Raw genomic sequence first — 23,479 nt, 5'->3', positions numbered from 1 at the left:
TCAGCTCACCTTTCGGTGCTGAAGATAGAGTTTCAACAAAAGGCGTCTGCCAACTGCAAGAAAGGGACAAAACCTACAACGGGTAATGGCCACCCTTTTGAATTTAGTAGATCTGTGTAAATAAACACTACACGTCACTCTGACGGCCTGTACAGTGTTTATTAAGAGCTCAAACACTCCTACACCTATGCTGTAATAATGCAAAACCCTATTCTTGGTCACAGGAAACGAATATTGGGTGTTTAATGCTGTATTCAGTGTGAGTTCAGGTACCAGAAGTACATTTATTTTCTATAAAGTGGCATTTTTCTGTGATAATGTAATAGTGTGACATAAAAGCTCGGATAACCTAAATCACACATTGTCTGAATTATCACCAGCAGCATCTTATGAGGTGCAGACAGTTACTGTTAAAAAAATTAGTTTGTATTAGCTCATTATTTGTTGACAAACAAAAACTATCAAGTAAAACTGCAAAAAAACAAATCAAATCATCATCAGTTAAACAACGGTGTATTCTGTCTCTAGCATACCAAGTGTGAAGGGCTGGAAAATATTTGCTCATTTTGAATTTGACATCTGTACTCCTTGTTGATCACAGTATTAATTAGCTAGAAATTCAGCTGCTCAACAGTTTGGGTTGTCATTTTTTCCTCCTCTAGTTTTTTAATATGCCAAACGTTTTCAGTAGGCGACGGGTCTGGATTGCAGACAGGTCAGTTTAGCCCCAGGACTGTTAATTAAAGAGCCACGCTGATATATTGATTGATATGCTGATAACAAGCTCCAGAGGGCATTTTGATGGTTAAGACATTGCTTTAGGGTGAAAAATTAAATTAGGATAGAGTCATGGGTTATAGGCACAGGATCCATGACTGTCCCGACTACCCGCGTCCTGAGATGTGTGTGGGGTTTTGTGTGACCCTTCCTTGGCATTCCAGCCATTCCCCTGGTACCTGGGAACTGGTCTGTTCTCCTCGAATGGTGTATTTTTAGGTTCTGAGAAGCAGCTGTCTATGTCTCTGTCTGCACAGACAGCCTGGCCGCCTGTTGACTGAAAAGTCTGGTGAGACTCCACAGATGACACAGCATATTTGTAAGAGTGCTGCTTCAGTCGGGCACTTTTTTGGATTATAGGGCCTTAAGCTAAGGAGGAGCTTTTTGTAATTACAAAGGTGATCTGATCTGAGGTCTGAGGTGGTGCTGCACTGTGTGTTAAATCTGTTTAGCACACGGTAGACATCTCTCTTCTGCACAACATCTCAACACTGTGGTTTTCTCACATTTGAAAGATACTGAGTCATGTTGGCCCTGAGGTTTTCATGTTCAGCAGAGAAGCAGCTAATAGAGGGATGTTACAGTGCAGCAGCAGCAGTTGTGTGCAGACGTTGAACCTCTGGTTAGAAAACTACGACCTGTTGAAGTCGTCCAAACAAAAGATGATTTTTCCTAAATTCAAATGTAATTGTTGATTATTTAGTTATGAATATTGAACCATGCTTTCAAACTGATAATTCAGATGCTTTAGTTTTTTGCACCTGTTTTTTTAACCCTAACCATAGCATGTATTGATTTGTCTGCTGAATTAAAATGAAATATAAACTATATTATCCTCCTAACACAGTAATAAAACTTAATAACAGATGACAACAGATGTGGTTTCTTGAACCTTTTCAATTACTGTGAAATCTTTCACTGGTTACCTTTGGGGTAATATCAATGGCAAAATGCAATACGTCTTAGACTGAAAACAAGTGTGATACTGGTATACTGACGCACCAGCTGACATTCACTATCTTTAACTTCTTGTTTGATGCTAACAGACGGTGTGTGTGTGTGTTTTATTTGTGCCTCGGCAGGGGGAGAAGAATGCCGGCTTTGACGTGCTCTACCACAACATGAAGCATGGCCAGCTGGCAACCAAGGAGCTAGCCGAGTTTGTCCGTGAACGGTAAGGTTTGTGTGTATTTGCGAATATCTGTGTGGGAGGTGGTGGTAGTGATGGGGCTTAGGTGGAGAAAATCTACATTTTTGTCTCTGTATACTTGGACAGAATCATGAGAGATTGTGCCAAAGTTGGGTGAAGTTCTCAGAGATTATAATGGAACTGCTTTGAATTTCATTTCTCGCTGTGTGTAACAAGGTGTTCATGATTTATGCCGTTTCAAAGCCCTGTTAGCAGAGTGCTGATTGTGCAGAGAACACTTTAACAGGGCCTTCTTTGTTAAAACTGCTTCAGTCGTCTTTCTGCTCTGACCTCTGACCCCTGTTCTCACTACTGTGCTACTTTTGAAGTGCATCATCTCTCAAACACACTCGTACGCAAAAACCTGCATAATAGATGGTTTGAACTAAACTCTGAGCTGTACTGCTGGGTTTGAATTTTCTTACTTCTTACAAACCATTTCAACATCTCAACTGGCAGGAAACAAACCATTCCCTCAGACATCAGTTCAAATCAACAGATTAGCAGCCTGTTAGACCTTTAGTATCAAGAGACTACACATGAAAATGGGCGTTTAACAACAACAGTGTGTTCCTGTCTTTACTAGACAAAGCAAGACATTTACTGATGTCACCGTGTGGCGAGGACCATTTTTTACTATGTTGCTACACGATATTAATTATTATTTGATAATGGAATAGATCTTTCATGATAAAAAATTAAGTTTCTAATCCAGAGTTTGTAGCTGAGGGTTATGAGAATTTTTTTTGTGTGTAATTAAAGTAATTAATAAAATAATATAATAGCCTGAGTGTTTTTAGCAGAGCAGCATCACATGTCACCATTAAGGGAATAGATGGTAGCTTAGCTTCCTTGCTAGATCTTTACTGAATTAGTAAGATTTTTGAAAGATGAACCCGCCACCGTTATTATTGTAATCCAGATATGTGCTATGTGAGAACTCAAAGCCATGTCATAAATTAGGGGGGTGGTTGTTAATTAAGCCTACTCACAGCTTGCTCAGAGTGGGTAGTTACATGAAATCCTCTCTAATTAGTGATTATCACTAATAATGACTCAATAAGTAAATTGAAGGGATTATTGTGTTTCTGCACTCACAATTGAAGTTAAGAGACACACACAGCTCTCACTGATATACTGACATTGATATGGTGCGCCTGTGCACATTCCTTTCAGGAGTAAATTCACTTATCTGTTTGGACAGAAGCAGACAACAAATCAGCAGTCTGGAAATTAAATGGGAGCACTGTGGTTAAAATAATGTGTGATCCCACAGGATGCAGAATATTCATAAATGAATCTTCTGTCTCTTTCTCTGTCTTCACTTTGCTGAAAGGTCATTTTGATATAAGACACAATATGAGACACTCGGTTAAAGTACCGTGACAACTCCTTCAACCACAGTTTCAAGGCTTTTTTAGTCATTACATGTTCCATTGACTATTCTTGCCCTTCATCTAATGGAGGTACGTGCTAGTTCTTATTAGTGATGGGTGACGATGGGAACACAGTTCACCAGCACAATATTGATGTTTTATTTCTACTAGTTATTCGTGCAAAAGTAACAGTCTCATTCTCAAGTTTGTGGATTTGATACTTTACCTTGTGTTACACAAGAGAAAACCACACAGATATTATCTCGGACCTTTAGTTGCAGTAAAACAGTAAATTGTGATCTGAATTTTTCAAAATCTTCAGACATTTATAGACCAATTAATTGGTTAATGGAGATAATTATTAATTGATAATGGATATATTTGTTTGTATTATCCTCTATCAATTAACAGTGTGTTAAGTAAAGACCATTTCTAAGCTAAAATCTCAATAATTTTCTAGTTACAGCATCTTATAAACAGTATATATGAGAACCCAATAATACACAGTGGTGGATTCAAATTACAAATGAGGAATTGGTAAATCAATCGCAATCGCTTTTTCCAAATAGAATTATGATTTTAAGTTGGTAAATTATTAATTAATTCAATAAAGAAAAAAAAAACTTTCCAAGTTTGTAGACCATGTTTGTTTGTTTGTTTGTTTGTTTGTTTGTTTGTTTATGGCTCTTTGCCCTCACTAACAAGTTGTTCTGTTCACCCTGAGGATATTTGGATCGTTGCTCCTTCCTTCTTTCTCCACAGATGGTTATTAAAGTTTTATGTCCAACCTCACAAAAAAAACAAGTCCATTCATCATTTAAATGTGGCTTATTGCTACATTTTCCCAATACAGATGAATATTAATCTTTGTCTCACTGGCTGTGGTGCTGGATGCCCAGTGTTTTGGCCAAAGTTAGTTCTTGATAGAGAACATAAAATATGAGGTCATTAGCAGAGGCAATAGCGTTGTGAGGAAGTGCTATTGGAGTACATTACATTCCCCAGTCCAGAGGCTATTTAGAAGAATTTACATTTTAAAAAATTGACACATTACTCTTCCTGTCGTGTTACTGGCAAGTTAAACTTATTAGAGAAACAAGAACTAAGAGATGCATCATCTGGCCTTTTGCATAGACACATACTACATACACAGTGATGTTTGAAAGTTGGTGAACTCTTTTTTCTATTTCTGCATAAATATGACTCAAATCTAAAAGGTGTCTTGAATATTTGTATGTGACTTCTAGCATTATCCCTTGGGAAAGAGGAGAAGGTGATTAGCGATATACATGTATGTTTCAGTCAATTAGATGACAATCAGGTGTGAGTGTAGGAGGAGAAATCTGTGTCTCCACTATCAAAGTCTGATCTTGACAACCCAGGTTTGTAGAAGCGTGTTACTGTATTTCTCACCAAGCTGGAGAGAGTTACAAAAGAGTTTGGACTCCAACAGTCGACTTTCAGGCAGATGATGTGCAAATGGAGAAAATACAACACTGTTGTGACTTTGCCCAGGAGTGGTCAACCAACAAAGATCACACTAAGAGAAAGGCATGTAATCACAAGGAGGTCACAAGAAACTCTGGGCTGTAAGGTCTACCACACTAAAGACCTCTTTAATACCAATGTTAACCATCAGGAGAATGTTGAACAACAATAGTGTGCTTGTCAGAGTCATAAGAAAGAGGTCACTAGTCTCGAAAGTGAACATTACTGCATGTCTGCAGTTTGCTCGTGGATGTGTGGGTAAGCCTGAAGGTTACTGGAAGACTGTTCTGTGGATGAATGAGAACAAGTAGAACTCTGGCTTGAATGAAAAACATTGTTTGTTGATAATCAGACACTTAATATAAACATAAAATCTTCATGCCATCTTTAAAACATGGTGGTGTCAGTATGATGATGCCATTGCACCAAGAATATTATTTAAATTGTTTATATAGTTAATAATAAGTTAGAGCTGCAATTCTTAGTTTACTCATAATTAAATAATAATGTGCAACTCTTTGGTTAATTGATAAATTGTTTGCATCATTCATCTTCTGTCCTCTTAAATCTGTGGATTTTCTGCCTGGTTGTTTCACATATGACAGTAAATGTTTTGAACAAAGAAATTAAGTAATTTGAGGACAACATGCTGTACATGCACATTTAAAATGTCTTATATACGGGATTTTCAGGTCCACAGTTGACTGACATGAGTCTTAATTTATTTATTTTGTAGATGTTTATATGTTTGTATGTGGCTGTTTTTTGCAGGGCTGCCATTGAAGAGACCTACTCCAAATCAATGAGCAAACTGGCCAAGATGGCTAGCAACGGAAGTCCACAGGGGTGAGTATTTCTCTGCAATGGACAGTACAGCAACATCACCCTCTTCCCCATCATTACAGCTTTAACTATACCCCTGGAAGGTGTTTTTTTTTTTTTATGTATTATAGATGTAGCTGTCATATGGCCACATATAAGATATGGATGAGTACCATCTGTTCTGCCAAATGTTTATATTTAGGATTAAAATAATGATGCCTATATAGTTTAATACATAAGTGTTGCCTTATTTTGAAAGTTTAGGTTATCACACTTGACAGATTAGTGTTTGTTTTCGTTAGAGCTCTCTTAATTCATTTTAAAAGGACAGGGCTCAGTTGGAAATAATGTCAGATATCTAATGACATCTCTTCTCCTGAAGAGAGCATGTTGTAAAACCTGGATACACTAGAAAACATGTATTTTCCAGGACGTTTGCTCCCATGTGGGATGTGTTCAGGGTTTCTTCAGACAAACTGGCCCTCTGCCACCTTGAGCTGATGAGAAAGATGAATGATCTCATCCGGGACATCAACAAATATGGAGAAGAACAGGTCAAAATTCACAGAAAGGTGTGTACCTGGGACGAAGAGATACTTTAGCACTTTAGCTCCACTTTATCAGTAAACTGACTGATTTTGTGTGTGTATGTTTGTTTGTGTCTGTGTTTCTGTGAATATAGACTTGTATATTTTCTCACCGGTTGCCCTGTATTGAGCCTCTGTCATTCTGATCTAATCTATCTTACAGAAGAATTGCATTGCTGTTTGCCCTTAAAGTATGAAGTACAATGATGATCTCTACAGTATGTGCATGTATTTCTCTTTAACCCAGACAAAGGAGGAGATGGTTGGGACAGTAGAGGCGGTGCAGGCGCTGCAGGTGCAGAGTGGTCACCTGCAGAAGTCAAAGGAGGGCTATCACGCCAAGTGTTTAGAGCTGGATCGGCTCAGGAAAGAAGGGGCTCCACAGAAAGAACTGGAGAAGGTTTGCCTCTTCTTTCACTGTTTTCAAGACTGTTGCACAGACATTTCAGGTTTCAAACAGAACAGTAGAGTTCTGTTAAATAAAAGGAAATCATTGGTTTACACAAACCACACAAAAGCCACATGTCTTATTGTATCTAGATGTATTGTTATACCAAAGTTTTAGGTCTGTCTGAGATATTCTACCTTCTCTGCTGTAGAGTCAGAATGAGTAGAAGTTAGTTTGTGGTGTTGCAGTATTGGAAACACATTCTAAAAAATTCAGTAGCAGCATCTCTCTTGCTAAAATCATACTGCAGGTACTACAGATAGAAGATAGGATCCATGTGCTGTATTTCAATTTAATACAATTCAGTTTATTTATATAGTGCCAAATCACAACAAAGGTCATGCCAAGGTACTTCACAGTGTGAGAACAATGAGAATTTGTGGTTACTTAAGCCTCAAAGGTCATTCTTGTCTGAGGAAATGGTAGTTAGATTATTTTTTTGCAGCTTTCCAACATCACACAGTCTTTTTTATGGTATTTATAAACCGTATATTACCATACATCACTGCTTATAATCATCACTTTACATCCTGAGAAAAAGACTCTTGAGAGTCTGTTATACTGATTGTGGATGTCAGTGAAGGTTCATATAGGGTTGATTTGTCCTCAGCTGACATTTACAAATGTGCGGATTTTGTTTTGAAGGTATATTCCAAATAGAAAGTTGTAATTATGGGTCAGAAATTGTTCTCATCACTTACTGGGCTGTACATTTTGACCTTAGGTTTGCAAGTGAGACTCGGTAGCTAAAGACCATTATTTTCCTTTTCTTTCTTCCTAGGCGGAGCTGAAGTCTAAGAAAGCAGCTGAGTCATTTGGGTTGTGCATTGAGAAGTACAACCGTGTGGGAGGAGAGTTTGAGCAGAAGATGAGCGAGTCCGCCCAGGTCAGCTCAAACTCCAGCTGTCAAAGGAGCTGGAGTTATCTATCTCTCCCACCTTCTGATGTGAAGCTTTAATGTATTGCTTCTCTTGGGCTTTATCTTTCTCTTTATGTGCCTGACTCACTCTCTGCAACATCCCACAGCGCAATAACTCCATCTTATCCTTTCATGTATTATCCTACATCGTCCTTCCCCAAAAATGGTACCCCCTACTCCTGAACACCCACCTGCTTCCACATCCTGCACCCTGCTCATTACCATTAATCACTGCCTCCACACTTCCATGGTAACTGCTGCTGCTGTTACCATGGAAATCTTTAACAAACCCCAAGGAGTGCTTCTGTGTTTTACATGGGAAATAGTGGCTGAAATTCTTTTGACCAATTATCTTTTTAAGGAGACAGTCATAATTATAAAGAGGTATATAATATTTTGAAGAACAACTTGTCAAATGATTAAAGTAGAAATGGAGGAAGAACAAAGAAGAAACAGAGCAGTAATTAAGAGACCAAGCATAGGAGTTTAGTCCAGAACAAAAAAATCTTTTAATTCGGATAAACTTAATCTCACAGACATTTAAAGAAGGATCCAACCTGAACTCTTATAGTCTGATGGTGCAAAATGACCAAACCTTCGTTCTGCATCAACAGTTCAACGTGGACCGAGATGATAAGGAAATAAGTGTGTGGTCACTGACAGCAAGGTCAAGGAGCTGCACTTTAAAAATACATTTTCCAAATTGATTTCCAACTTCTAATCCTTTGTAACAATCCAATCCATTCATTTATCTCTTATTATCTTATTATGTTCTAATTACATGTCAAAAATCATATGTAATAAGCCTGTCTTTTCATTTCTTGCAGAACAACTCTTGCAAACAATTTATCTAATCAAATGTAATGTAGGATGAATAAAAACAAAATTATAGTAGTGGTGTCTGGTAGTGTGAGTCGATTCACCTTTCCACAAAATATACTGCAGTTAAGGTCTGATTTACTCATTCCACTCTCAGCCTCCACCTTCTGATTTAATAACATGGATGATAGAACTCAGCCCTGTATCACACAGTCACTGAACCACGTCCACTTTTTAATGGTCCACTTAACGTTTGGATTTAGGAATTTGATTTAAATCTCTTATAATTAAACCTCGGTTAAATTGTGAGATATGCCGACAAAATAGCTACAATACTGAAGCTAAAGGTGCTCCAACCTCAGTTCTACAGTGCTTTAACACATTGTATGTATATGTTATATTTATCAGGACTGCAAGTAACGACTTGCAGTTAGTTGGTCATTAATTTTCTTGTGTTATTGTTCAATAATTTCTTTAACTGATTGTTGCAGGTTTCACATTTCAGAAATAGTCATTTTTAGCCATCAGATTATATGTGGGTGGTTGCTGTTTCATTCATATTTATGCCTTTGTGCCTGCAACAGCCGTGACTAGAGCCAATATGTTTTTCCGTTGTCTGTTCATCCTATTCTTAAAATGTACCACTAATGTCCACTTGGACTAAAGCATGGACTGATTAGAATTTGTTGTACTCTTTCTTTACAGTTAATATACAGCAAATGGTTTTAGTAGCAGCTTTTAAATGTGTGCTGAAATCACAGCCCTCCTGTCGAGGGTGGCGTTTTAATTTTTAGTCAGATGACAGTTTTCTCCTAAACATTGTTTATCACATAAGCTTTATGTCCTTGTTGACATAATAAAATATCTTGGATTTTTTTAACTAACTAAAATCCAGAAACGGTACACAGAAAACAGCAAATCCTTACATTCATGACCTTTTCAATTATTAATTATTATTTAAAATGTTCGGTTTATTTCAGTTGTGGTTCAGTTGGCAGCTCTCACACAGAAACGTGTACCACAGTGTTTAAAGAGTTTAAGGAAGAAAGAGTTTTTTGTTTTATTCTCTATACTTATTTAGATGTATAACCTGGAGCAGTGACACAGGACAGATGGGAATGAAGTACCCCGTTGAAGATTGACCCCAATTGAGAAAAGAGCCGGGAATGTTTTATGTTTGCTTTCTGTGCCCAGATTTTGTCTGTTTAATTGGAGAAAGGGAACTCTGGCACATGCTTCTCGAACAGAAGCCAAATCCACCATATCAAGACAATTCCTGCGAACCAGACAGCTACAAATGAGCTGGCTGCATAAAGTGTGGCATCAAACTTAAATACTAAATCCTCTTGAATTATCATTAGTTTAACAACCTGGCAGCTCAGATCCCATTGTGCAGCCTGACGGCCTCTGTGAAGCTGTTTCTGAACCCTCAGTTCACTTTATCAGGATATATGTGGACTTTTCTGTTCTGATTCTCTGAATCCTGCTGAAACACATCATTAGTTAGATGTAGTGAATTGATGAAGTTGATTATAAGGAGTTTTTGCGTTGTCACATAGTAACAAGATGTTTTTGTCGCTGTGCTGTGTGATTGTGAACGTGTTCTTCATGGTGTGTGCATGTTTGTGTGAGTAGAAGTTTCAGGATATTGAGGAGGCTCACCTGCGGCAGATGAAACAGCTGATCAAAGGTTACTCCCACTCTATAGAAGACACCCATGTCCAGGTGGGGCAGGTATGTTCACACTGAATCCTGCTCTGACTCCGCTTCGCAAGAAGAAAACTCTAGAACTGATATTTTGTCAGTACTAAGTCACAACATGACTGTGGCTATGTTTATTTATTTTGGTTTTTGAGTTAAAGCTCTTCTGGATTACTTGGCACCATCTCAAATCCCTTGTCAGCTGGACAGAATTTGTAATTGCAGTCACTTTTGTCACACATTTGATAATGTTTGACAATGAGCAATTGTTTGCTTGCAGACCACAGGAGGCTGAGAAGCATTTCCAGTTAAACGTTAGCATCAGGGCTACAGACAGGAATTATGTACAACCTATGATTTAGGGGCAGAGTTTTAGCTCCATGCATTAATCTGATATATTACATGTTGCAAAACCAATCGTTTTCATTTAATGTGAGGTATTTTGATAAATAATAATGTTCTTTTCTGCTCCAGGTTCACGAGGAATTTAAGCAGAACGTAGAAAACATTGGCATCGATAACCTCATCCAGAAATTTGCAGAGCAGAAGGGCACGGGCAAAGAAAGGCCAGGTACAACAATTTACGAGGACCAATTCTGACTTGTTTCCTGTAGGTAGGAAATAAAAGGCTAAACATGACTTGAGCAGTTACATAACAATAGAAATATGAAGACACCCACACTGAAAATCATAGTGTGAAGGTGGAAGAATTTGTAGTGTAGTGAGTGACTGTTCCAATAAAAGTATTTCTGCATGTGTGTGGGTTTATGTTGTTATTTATTCATTTATTTTTCATTTTTGTTAAATGCCCTGTAGCTCTGGCTGGCTTTGAGGAGTACATGACAGCTTTGGCACCTGAAGGTGGGAAGAAAAGTCGGGCAAAGGCCTTCAGGATCCCTGGCCTGGGCAAGCGAGACAAGGAGCCAGACTCTACGTGAGTCCATGCACAAACACGAAAACAGTGGGGCCTATATCATGAAGCCTGTTGAGTCTTGAATCTCATCTTTTATTTTTTTACAATATTGATTCATTGATTTAAATTTTTTCACACATTGACTCTACAAAGTCATTAAATTAATTCAAAATAAATGACTGCACAAGTATCTCCCTAATTCCATTCAGTATTTAATAGATGCACCGTACAGCCTGTGTGGATGGGTCTCATTCAACTTTGCACATCTGCGACCTTCGATTTTTCCCTGTTGTTCATTGCAAAACCGCTCACGCTCTGTCAGGTTGCATGTGAGTAAACAACCCTTTGCAAGTCGAACCACCAATTCTCAACTGGATTGAAGTCTGTGAAAAGGACCTGCTGCAGAGAAGCATCCCCACAGCATGACGCTTAGATTTTCAATGATGAGGAACTCTTCTTGTAACCCTTCCATAACTTGTGCTTTCCAATCACCTTTTAGCTGAGTTGCTGAGTGTTCTGTTGTCTTCACGATGCAGTGTTTGATCAGGATACTGGTTCTCTAGTAATTAGACATTCCAGATGCAGGTGTATTTACTGTTTGAACACATTAACTGATCTACATTTATCTATATTCTGTTCTTCTAAATCAACCTAACATACGGCTGCACCAGTGATGACATGTTGCATTAATAACACTCCTTATTCCCAATTACCATCAGAAAGTCTAATGTCATTAGGGTCATATTTTAAAAAGTCTTTTATGTTATTCTGAGCTGTAGTGGTGGAATAAGAATATAAATTCTGACACTGTCGGTAATCCTGTTAAGAATGCAATTAAAATGCAGTCATTATGTTCTCATTAAGTCTGATAAACTGAGAAGCAAAAGATAACAACTGACATATAAAACTTACCGTATTATTTATTCATTATTGTAAAACTCTCTCAGTCTGTTTTTTTTCCTTGGTATAATGATTGGTCAGTATTGAGGTCGGCTCTCTTCTGAAGGTCACCTTTTCAAACTGTGCAGTGAGCAGAAAACCTGGTATAAGGTGCCACATATATATCTGCTAATCTGGCTTCATGGTACAGGCCCCATATCTTCAGAAGCTGGATCTTAGTCTTCATTCTTTGCTGCTCGCTCCAGTCTGAGCTGCTTCTTAAAAATGTAAACAAAACATATTGATGTGTTTCTTATATTTGCAGGGATTCAGCTGTGACGGAGGCACCGGTGAGTAGTCGACATACACAAACGCTGAAGCTCCTGTTAGTTCTGTCTCCTAAAGCTGCAGTTATCTTCACGGACAGCTGTGTATTGACAACATTTACACTATGATAGAGGAGTGTGTGTTTATGTAACTGACAGTATGGGGTTTCCCAGGTTTATTCCAGTACTTCTGAGGAGATGTTTCTCAGATAGTCTGGCAGCCTGTGAGGAAGTGCGTGACTGTGTGAGAGAGAGTGTGTTTATGTATCCGCCTGCGAGTAGGAGAGAGAGCTTGTGTGTGTGTGTGTGTGTGTGTGTGTGTGTGTTTTTGTGTGTGAATGGGCTGCGGACACTGCCAGAAAGCCATCTAACAAAGTGACTGCTGCTCTTTTTCACTTTCAAGGGCATGTAGTTTCTGGATGCTGTGACAGGCACAAGTAATGTTGGCAGAGGCCACTTTAAATGTTGCACAAGAGGATACAGACAGAAACTGACCATTCGTCGTCTTTATGACATGTTATATTAGAACTAACATCAAAGTGAAGAACACTGTTAAATCAGTATTAGAAACCTATTTTCTTCAGAATGTATCTAAATGAGGAGACATTTAAAAGCAAATTAGATTGAAAAAATTCAAGTCTTAAATTATGCAGCTTCAAATCTGTGTGTAACACATATCCTCTTAACAGATGAGGTCAGTGATTTTCTGTATTTTTCTTTTCATGAACTAATCACGTGAACAGAACGGCCTCAGCCTTACAGCAGCTACTCTGCAGAGACTATGAAAGTCATCACTATTATTAGTCCGCGGAGCTGTTTATAGATAAACTACAGTGCCTGCGTTTCTCATAACGAAGAAACAAGTCACCAACAGTGAAGCTCACTGATGTGTTTTTAATACGGGCAACAATGGAGCCCTGTGGCACAGACAGGAGCTAAATCTGGTTTTAGATAAACACAAAGTACTTGTTAGATACGTGATGTGATATTTACGACTAGCTATAACCACAATAGTTGGAGTGTTGCTAAAGTGACTGCATGTCATCTCGACCTTTTGGGATCCAATTAGTATCATCTTTACGTGTCCGTGCTCGGTCTAAAAATAACTGCTTTTGCATCTGGGCTTCCTCGTGTCTTGTTTTTATGATCACATAACTAAACTCTCCGTCGTCCGGTCTTGATTGAATGTTTTTATTCAAAGCGAAAACACAGATGCAGGTTTATTCGGCCTGTTGGTAATAAAATGTTTAATGACGAGTCACACTTACGCCTCTGTTCCACCTTTTGCTGCGATAGGTTTTATTTATTTACTCACACACTCTAAACCTAGGCTCCCAGTAGTATATGTAGGCTGCAGTGCTACGATACTTGGTGTGACAAAGCATTTCTGTGTCTCAGATATGTGGCTGTTGTGCCGTTTGTCTGACTCAGCTGTTGTGTGTGCGCATGTGTTCCTCTTCATATAGAACTCGCCCCTGGAAGTAGACGACGAGGGATTTGTTATCCGAGCCGACAGCACCCAGAATGATATCCTTTTCTGCTCGTGTGTGCTCAGTCTGAATAGTTAATGGTCTGGATACATCCTGCTATCATATTCCAATATTTGTCGTCTGGGATTAGTCTTTTTGTCAAAACACAATCTTCCTCTCATTTGGAATTATACAAGAATACAAGAATTGACAAGACGGTTGACAAATTGATAATATTTTTCAACACTTCAAAATATCATCAGCACAAACAACTACTGGACCTTCTGCAGATTGACCTCATCACTTGCAATGTCCACATATTTTATAAATATATCATAGGCTTTACTCTCATGTGTCATAGGCACCAACTTTAACCAACAACTATCATGTTTCATGTGAAATGTAATCAGAAGGTCAGAGGTGAGAAGTGGGATTTAACCAGTTTATTCACATGAGCAGCTGCATTTGTGGGTTCCTTTACTGTAAAGCGGTGAAGTTATTTACATCTCATCCTAATGGTTAGCACACACGATTGAATAAATCTGCATCATTGCGGTTCCAGCTGAAACTATCCACCTATTGTTCAGCAGAATGGAATAAGCTGATATTACATGATCTAACTCTTCTGTTGTCCCTGAGCTGTTTAACAGCGGAGGCTCTATGTCCTGACAGATGTGAGATAACAACTCTTCCTGCCTTTGTCTTACCACCATCAAGCCCCCCTGTCTGCTCAGAATAGGTGGTACACATCCATCAAAGATGCTCCTGCTACATGTCAGTGTGTCTGTCACGAACACAACATGTGTCATGACACAACAAGTGCACATGCAGCAGAGAGTTGAGTCCAAAGAAAAGAGGAAGCGGAGGTGACTTTTGTTTGGGTGGGTGATGGTGCAGCAGGAAGTGGTGGTTTAACTTTCTGACACCTCCAGCACACTCTGCGGTGGTGCAGCCTCTGTGTGTTGCATATGACTATGTGCTGCAGTGTACACTGCTAGCCTAAACCTTGTTTATTGGCCTAATTTTAATGAACCATTCAATCCACGTTTCTAAAAGAACTATAAGATTCATCAGTAAGGGTTTAAAAACTAATGGCTGCTGATTTGTAATTCAATCTCATGCATTTTTTATGAATGTGTTCTTAATTACAATTAGCGGGTTCCTTATTTGACCTTATTTAACAAAACATCATTCCCTGTGCAGTGTAAGCTTGTTCTCTTTGACCCTGTCCTCTCTCTGTACGCTGCTCTGAGAAGGAGAACAACAATTTCTACTCCAGTGACTCCGATTTTGACGACGAGGAGCCCAAAAAGTTCCACATCCAGATCCGACCGGTCGCCAGCAGCAATCGCAGCAACTCCGCTGCCACTGAGAAGGAGCTGAAAGCCACCGTGGGGACTCTCACCTTACCGCCCAACCGAGGACCACGGCAACAGGTTGAGTTTGTTCTGGTGTTTCTCGTCACAGGAGGGAGACATAGTAATTTTTCCCAAGAAAATCTTTTATTACTTTTATTTTTTGCTGTATTTTATATATGCCTTATTGATATGGATATTCTATTTAATGTCAATTATGATCAATATTCCAAGAAATAAGTATTTTTATATACAATTTTGGCAAAAAGTGAAACATTTAAAAATGCAGTGTTCTTCAGTTTTATACTAAAAATGTATTTGTTGAGATGCACTAGTACATCATAGTTTTGGTCTTTTCATTTAATTTGTTGGCAGATAGAAAATATAGACTGAGACCAAACTTATTGTTTAATTGACTCCACTGTACCTCTCTCTGTCTTTCAGGTGTCCGGCAAACGTCATCTGTCCAGTAAGTTCAATCAGATCATTTTAAATATATTCATATTTCTGTGCAGCAGTCATCTTCTGAAACATAACGTTAGGGGAAATATACACTGTACTGTACTGTAGTCTTTGCACTGTGTTCCTGATCACAGATTTCTGACACAGTAGCTGAAATCTCAATTTTGTGTGTCTGCAGGAAACTCGAGTACAGCAGGAGGCCGCTCAGAAGAAGGTGAGGCTGCCTCCCACAGGGGTGAGTCTCACTTCAGTCTGTTAAGCTTTTCTTTTTGAAGCAACTATTCTGATCATCTCTTTGAAAAATAGAAAAAGCCAAATACTTCCTGTTTGCAGCTTTTCAGACACAAACAACATTTCTAATTGTAAATTCAGTATATTTAGAGTTTGGACTGTTGATAGGTGGATAAAACAAGAGAACACAATAATTAATAGTTAGTTAGTATTTGTTCTTTTACTGTGGTTTTAAAGGATAAAAACAACATTTGTAGCGCCTTGTTTCCTAATGCAGCTCCACTTTCAGCCTGTTTAGCCGATGTCTTTCCTTCCAGACAACAAATCTCTTTATTGGCTGACCTTGTATGAACAGTCACCCTCCATTAGTCACACCCGACCCTCTGCTCGTGCTCCAAAACATGCCTGGTCTGTGACAGGTTTGTTAGCTGACAGTAGGTTAGGCTGGAGTGGGAGGCTATGAACAGCAGCAGCAGGGAGTCTCTCTCTCTAAATTCAGGGGTGACAGGATTAACGATGAGCGTCTGATTAAAGCGGTTACTCTGCAGTGAGAGCAGTGGCAGCTGGAGCCGGGGGAGACCGGGCTAATTGCTGGTATATATCACAGAAAAGGTAATGGCTCATGGGTTTTCCCTTGTGTCGACTTGTTTCACCCCATCCCGGCGTTCCCTCATCGCTCTGACAAAGAACACCATGCTACTGATTATTAGTCCTGATTAGGAAGAGCATGCTCTGCAGTGAATCACAGTTTCTTACTGCGCGTGTCTTCTCGTTATAGATGGAGAGCAGGATGGTCTACGCAGGTCCACCTCCAGTCCTGATCACAGCAGGTGAGATGACTTTGCCCTTCATATCATCTTTTTTCCTTTCATCCCTCACTGGCACAGAGAGAAACATGCATCTGCATCATCCTATGGCCTTTTCAGCAATTTCAAGCTCTCCAGGTTTCCTCTTCAGTCTTTAAACTGTCAACATCCTTGTTTTATTTTAGGTCGCCTCCTAGTCTCCATTTCATCTGTAGCTCAGACAGATCACCAAAAATTTTCATTTACTTTAATTTAGTTGTTTTTATCATTAATATTTCCTTAGGCCATCGAGCTACATCATAAGTTTAAACCACTGTTTACACAAGTCTTAAAAACGTATCTTATAAACTATCATTAGCAATAAGATATTTAATTACTAAGGTCTCTTATAAAGTATATTTTTACATTATGTAGAAGATGTATGTCCAGTATGTAAATTACAAATACTTATACTGTGTCCTAACACGAGAACATTAGATTCCAAATCAGTTCTCTCACTTACACCAGCACTTCTGTTCTCCTTCTCCTACATGACTATTTGTCCTCCTTGGTTTCTCCATCACTTCTTTGCTTTCCCCTGATTTGATTATTATTTCCTCTTCTCTTTACTGTGCTCTCTGTCAGGTTGAACTCAACGGCGTCTGGCTCAGACAGTCTCTTTGGACCACCCCTGGAATCGGCGTTCAAGTCCAAAAGCTTTGATGGTCGTGAGCATCTCAGAGAGCAGAGTGCTTTTGGTGCTTCTGAATGTAAGAGAAGTTCTTATTTTAAAACATATATTTCAAAATATTTTTATAATTTATATACATATTTTTTATTTTGAGTTGTTCGTATTGGTAAAAATATAAATTGGGCCTAATTATAAGACAGTTTTTCCTACCAGTTTCCCTGAGCTAGTCCTCATCCTTGAAGCCATATCTCTCATAAAACTGAAACAAGAAATACTAGTAAAACATAGCTCTGTAGCTCTCTGCAGCTTGTCAATATAATAAAATACAGATTAATTAATGATGCATGCCAAAATATGCAGTATCTCTACTGTTCAGAGTCACTGTCACTGAGGGAATGTGTAACGATCCACTCTCAAGATGGAGTCATTAATCAACATACATTATTGTGTTGCAGCAAAATCCAAATTTTTGTCCAACATCTACTTAATAAAGAGGCAGCAAATCTTACCAGATTTACAGAGGTCAGGAGGAGAGTACATTATCTCCTCGAAATGAAGACAGGAAACCACAGAGAGGCAGATTTCTTCTTGTAATTAAGCCGTTCTGTTGTACGCAAATGTTTATACTTTAACAAATGTAATATAATATTAAAAAAGTTGCTACTTGTCAGTACAGTAAATATACTGTACATTATACTGTATATATCTTATGTCCTGACAGTTGAGGTCTGCAGATCAGTAAATGATAATAAAATTGTTACGAGCTCTTTGTTTCACGCTGCAGTTGATAGCTTCTGATTTACTGTGTTAATATTCTTTAATGTCTTTAACGTTTCAGATGCGGCCTTTTCGTCTGATTCATCCTCCCCGGAGAATGTCGAAGACTCTGGTCTGGACTCACCTTCCCATCAGCCCCTTGGGCCCTCTCCTGAACCGGTTGGTTGGGCAGCATGGCCTCCTGTGTCACAGAGTAAAGACCAAACACTTGGCCGACCTGCGGACCCTTTCCTTTCTGCTTTTCATGACCCCTCGTCTGGTCGCAGCCCTCACCTACAGGACGACCCTGTCAGCACCTGGTCCGTCACCCAGCCACGTCCTTCTTGTGTCCCCCCCGACGTGGACCCCTCATCGATGCGTTTCCCTGCTTTCTCTCAGTCCCTCCAGCCACCTGAGATGGAGTCGTCAGTGTGGAACTGTAAACACATCCCCCCCGAGGACCCCTTCCTTGCTGCGTTTGAGAGGACTGTTACCCAGGAGACTTTTAACCTATCTGACGCCTGGGCACGCCCACCACCTCGTCCAACTCAAGAGGGCAGGGGGACGGAGGTTCGTGGAGACCCATTCTCCAACACCCTTGCTGACACTAAAACAACTTCATCCTCCTCTTTATCGTCATCCACCAATCGCAAAGACAGAGACAGGAAACGAGACCGCAGTCTCCCGCCTCCTGTTACTTCTGATGACCCCTTCGCAATCACAATGATTGGCAGCCCAACGCACCAGTCGTCTGTGGCTGCAGCAGCTGGATTAATGCCTCCACACAGCACCATCAACAGCAGTGGAGGCTCTGCCAACAGCAATAGGCTGGGACTCAATGCTAATTCAAGCTCTTTATCCACAGGCCAGCCAAAGAAGGAGCTGATGCACTGGAACTCAGTCCACAACCCGTTCAGTGAGAGTGTGTCTGGAGCGCTGAGCAGCTCCAAAACACAGGAAGGAGGAGGAAAAGGAGATGGAGGAGGAGGAGGAGAGAGGAGGAAACATAGATCATCAGAAACTGAGCCCCGCAGGAATGCCCCTCCACTCACACGGCATTCAGGCCCGCAGGAGGATTTGTGTTTTTCAACAGACAAAGACCAAGACTGTCTGGATCTGAACACTCACATATCCTGCAGCGTCGGCTCCCATAAGGGTACAAATATCTCTTCTTTCAAGTTTTATTCTCATGTACGAAAGCAAAGGATGGTAAAGTCTTAAATGATACCTTGATGCAAACATGGATACAAGCACAAGTTTCATGTCCTTTGCTGTAGTGTTGAGGGCAATATTGTATATTTAGCTCTTATATTTATTTATTATATAGCAGCTGGCAAATCAGGATTCAGGAAATGTAGATTTCACCGTAGTCGCTTTTATGATCCATTTATGTAAAAACTACATCGTTTTCACTAGAATCTTGGCGACAGATGCATCAAACCCACACACACAAAACTTTATCAGCAGCTTTCATCTGGTAAAATTCATGACAAAGTCAGGGTTAGGGTTAGTAATCATAAGTGATTTGTGCAGCATATCTTTGTTTTCCTCTGAGGAAGAGCTAAATCTAAATCTGTCATTTCAGTCAATACAAATAAAATGTTATTAAGTTTGATACCAGCTTTATTTGGCAGTGAATCTTGTTCAGCACATCACCAGCTGCTCTGAACACAAGACTTTTTGACTTTCGAGTACTTCTCCTCTTGTACTTCTGTTTCAGTGTGTACTTCAGATCCACTTTGAGTCATTTTGTGTGTGTGTGTTTGTCCTTGTAAGGGTCCAAGCATAACTTCAGACAGGACGCAGCTGAAGTGGTCACAGCTGCTCCTCAGAGAGCGAACCGGGCCAAGAAGAATTCAGGCCGACTCAGTGGCTCTGAGAGAGTGAGTATCAGTCAATTAATGGCACAGCTCAGCTAATTTACTCATATTCCCTTTGTATTATGAATTTCTGAGTGAGCTAAAGGGGGGAAAGGAAAAAGAAAAGACTATATGCAATGTCTAATGGAGCCAGGTAGGGACGAACTGAACTGTTGGGAAAAGTAAGAAGATTTGCTGTAACCTTGTGTTATTTGTTACATTCTCTTATTTTGTAATATTTACTTTTGGGAACCCCAAGAAGAGCAGCTGATACCTAGGTAGTAGCTAATGTAAATAAATAAACATGAAAATCAAAGTGCTAATATTGATGCTGCTTTTCCTTGTGTGTTTCAGTCTCGATCCCTGTGTTCATCCCCTCTGCCGGAGCTCAGCCCTCCCCTCACCACCTCCTCCTCCTCCAGCCCCAGCGAGTGGGGGCCTCAGGCCCGGGACAACGAATGGGGGGCACAAAACCAAGCACACAGTCCTGCTAGAGCTGGACAACCCTCACCACTGCCCTACCAGCGCCAGGACCACCAGCAAAGACAGCGTAAGCCTCAGTGCATGAATGAATAGATGGATATTTGAAGGCAGCGAGGTCAGCAAATAATGACGAGTCAAACATACTAAAAAGAAATCTATTTATTCTATTTCCTGCCAAGAGCTGGTTTAAAATATTGATGCCACTCTGATATCTGTGAGCTAAATATGAAGCTACAGCTTGACAATGGTTAGCTTAGCTTTAAACTGGCTAGTTGTTACCAGGATTTATGCAAAGCTAAGTTAACTGTGTGCTGGTGAATATTTAATTAACAGACATGAGATTGGTATTGATTATCTAAACAAGATTTAATTTCAAATATTATTTTATTCCATTGTTCCCCACAGTGCACCTGTCGAGAGGTCCCAGTCCCATTTCTCTCAGTACACAGGAGGCCTGGCCTGTGGCAGCAGCTATAACAGAGTATATCAATGCCTACTTCAAAGGTGGACAGCACAACTGGTCAGCATGATACCACTCTTTAAAAAAAGTTGCTGATTACTGAACAAAAGAAAAGCAAACTCTATTTATTTAACCTGTTCTGTGTGTTTTCCTCTTTCTACAGCTGTCTGGTGAAGATCACAGGCGACCTGACAATGTCCTTCCCTGCAGGCATCATCAGGATTTTCACAGCCAACCCCAACGTTCCTGTTCTCAGCTTCAGGCTGGTCAACATCTCACGGATCGATCACTTCCTGCCAAATCAGAAGCTGCTCTACAGGTCAGGTGTCCCCTGCGATTTTCATTACAAGCCTCTCTTTGTTACTGCGTGCTGTCTTTGCCATAAGGTTGTCTCCATGTCTCCCTAGTGATCCGTCTCAGAGTGACCCGGACACCAGAGACTTTTGGTTCAATATGCAGGCTCTGCAGCTCTACCTGCAGAGAGAAGCTGAAGTCAACCCTCAGGCCTCCTACTACAACGTCGGTCTGCTCAAGTATCAGGTTGGTGTTCAAATTTCAGCTTCTCTGTGGTATCATCATCGTATAATTTCTCCTCGTTTTTTCCTGCATAATTAAATTCAATGAAATATTTAGACACTTTCTTACAAGTTGGAGTTTCAGCTCACTTCTTCAGAACCTAATTTTCTTTATACATTATATAAACAGTACTTGCTCTGGACTTCTATTGTCGGTCTCAGGCTCCTTTAAACTCAAGAAGTCTTTGTATTTGCTCAGGTGTCGTCTCAGGACCCAGGTCGCGCTCCTCTTCTTCTGTCAGCAGAGTGTCAGCGAAGTGGTACAGTGACCCGCGTGTCCTTGGATTATCACTGCTGCCCCGCCACCGCGCCCTCCACCCAACTCACTACGGTCCAGGTGCTGCTGCCTTTGGACCACACTGCCACAGACCTGCAGTGCCAGCCGCCCGCGTCCTGGTGAGCAGCGACGATGTGGTGGATTGTACCTGTAACTGGTTCAGCAGCCGATTCACTGCTTTATTTTCTTAATAAATCCATTAAAGATAATCGTTGCACTGTGAGAATCATAAACTAACCATGTAGACTGTTATGATCTCAGAGTAGCTGTGAGATACTTAGACTCATTGCCATGTGATTAAATAATGAAGAAGAATTGATTGTGATAGAAACCAGGATAAATCTTTAATTAATTTGCTTCTATTTACCTTTTTATATGAAAAAAGAACATCATAGAATGAAGTACTAGTAGTAGATCATGTACTTGTCATCACTCTTCACTGGTAATGTGTTATTTATGTGTTTGTGGGTGGCTGTGATGGGTAAAATTACTCATGATAAGGAAAAAAAAGTGACGTTTCACTTGTCACGGCAGGAACGCTGAAGAACGACGGCTGCTGTGGAAACTCCCCAATCTTTCCCCAACCAATCACAGTAAAGGTCAGAGCTCTGCTGCTGCTTCTCTCTTCTCACCTCCCTGCTTTTAGAAAATTATCATTTGGGAGCAAGATAAAGGAAACGTAGACACACACACGTAGACGCACGTCTCAGCCTGTTTTGTGTCTATCATAGGCAGCCATCTGACTCTTATTTTCACCTCCTCATTAAAATTAGTGCCAGAACTTTCTGCTTCGCTGCCTCTCGTCTGGTTCACTTCTCTATATCGGCTCAGACAAATGTAGAAATGAGTAATTAAGAGTTACATGAATAGCTCTTTGCGTTCCACATCCTTCTCCTTTTAAAATGCCGAAGTCTGAAGGCGTATCATTACCTTTTAACTGCGCCATTAGCATTTGAACGTGGCAGCTGCTCTCCGCCTGGCTGAGGTGAACAAAATGAGAGAGTGGAAGTGCCTCTGAATACTGAGCGGATATAAAGACAAACACTTTTATTTTGTGTCAAGTTGGTCGTTGTTCATATTTAATGAACTTAATGATGCACAGATAACAGAGGGCATGTAATAGAAGACATTTATGGGTCTAATTCAATAGAAAAATGGAGAATTGTATCAAATTAGAGTTCAAAGTTTTCTTCACCTCTGTGCGTCTTTGTACCAGACACCCACACATTCTTTTTTTTTTTTTTTTTTTTTATATATTTTGTTTTATTCCTTGTTTCATATAATGATATATTATTACCTCAGTGTGAAGCTACAGTGTAGGAGAACAGAGGAAACATAACTATTCATAGCAGTCAGTGATGGAGGGGATGTTAAAGGCTGAGGAGGACTTGTCTGGTTTATGAGTCAGTTAAAAAGTATTGAACGGTCACATTAACTTCTCCCTTGTTAGTTAAAAATGCTGCTTTAGATGAATAATGGCTGTCGATCAACTAATGGATTAATCTATGAATTTTGGCAGCTCTAAACTACAGTAAATAAAGATAAAGAAATTCTACAGACCAGTACCAAAGAAGTGTGTATTCTGTGCACATGTTAAACCATCACTTTTATATACTGTGAATTCATCTTTGTGCCTGTCCGTTGGTGATGTCCCAGGCTCAGGAACCCTGTGTGCCAGCTGGCAGTGCCTGGAGGTTCCCCGCGGTCCTCCACCCAGTCTGGCGGTCCAGTTTGTGGGCTCCGGGGCCTCGCTGTCGGGCATGGATGTCGAGTTGGTAGGAGGCCGATACCGCATGTCGCTGGTCAAGAAGAGATTCGCCACAGGTGATGCT

The 23,479-nt window shown here is 40.1% G+C and overlaps 1 protein-coding gene across 2 annotated transcripts in view; it reads left to right on the top strand.

Moving 5' to 3' along the window:
- fcho1 (FCH and mu domain containing endocytic adaptor 1) overlaps positions 1-23,479 on the top strand; it is a 45,688-nt gene that overhangs the window by 20,147 nt on the left and 2,062 nt on the right. The window contains exons 3-26 of one of the 2 annotated variants that reach the window (XM_026346407.1): positions 1,860-1,951; positions 5,602-5,676; positions 6,083-6,224; positions 6,487-6,639; positions 7,469-7,573; positions 10,061-10,159; positions 10,601-10,697; positions 10,943-11,060; positions 12,244-12,268; positions 13,711-13,771; positions 14,956-15,149; positions 15,513-15,537; positions 15,709-15,744; positions 16,540-16,591; positions 17,192-17,316; positions 18,076-19,149; positions 19,770-19,876; positions 20,207-20,402; positions 20,741-20,855; positions 20,959-21,114; positions 21,203-21,335; positions 21,570-21,766; positions 22,182-22,246; positions 23,304-23,471. In XM_026346407.1, the coding sequence (XP_026202192.1) occupies positions 1,860-1,951; positions 5,602-5,676; positions 6,083-6,224; positions 6,487-6,639; positions 7,469-7,573; positions 10,061-10,159; positions 10,601-10,697; positions 10,943-11,060; positions 12,244-12,268; positions 13,711-13,771; positions 14,956-15,149; positions 15,513-15,537; positions 15,709-15,744; positions 16,540-16,591; positions 17,192-17,316; positions 18,076-19,149; positions 19,770-19,876; positions 20,207-20,402; positions 20,741-20,855; positions 20,959-21,114; positions 21,203-21,335; positions 21,570-21,766; positions 22,182-22,246; positions 23,304-23,471 (3,610 nt within the window). Of the gene's footprint in view, positions 1-1,859; positions 1,952-5,601; positions 5,677-6,082; positions 6,225-6,486; positions 6,640-7,468; positions 7,574-10,060; positions 10,160-10,600; positions 10,698-10,942; positions 11,061-12,243; positions 12,269-13,710; positions 13,772-14,955; positions 15,150-15,512; positions 15,538-15,708; positions 15,766-16,539; positions 16,592-17,191; positions 17,317-18,075; positions 19,150-19,769; positions 19,877-20,206; positions 20,403-20,740; positions 20,856-20,958; positions 21,115-21,202; positions 21,336-21,569; positions 21,767-22,181; positions 22,247-23,303; positions 23,472-23,479 lie in introns of both variants that reach the window. The other variant, XM_026346406.1, reaches the window with a different exon arrangement.

The sequence above is a fragment of the Anabas testudineus genome, chromosome 4 (genome assembly GCF_900324465.2).
Source record: "Anabas testudineus chromosome 4, fAnaTes1.2, whole genome shotgun sequence".
In the NCBI taxonomy this organism is placed as follows: Eukaryota; Metazoa; Chordata; class Actinopteri; order Anabantiformes; family Anabantidae; genus Anabas; species Anabas testudineus.
Note: the sequence above shows the minus strand (reverse complement) of the source record. Positions and strands in the feature narration are given on the sequence as shown.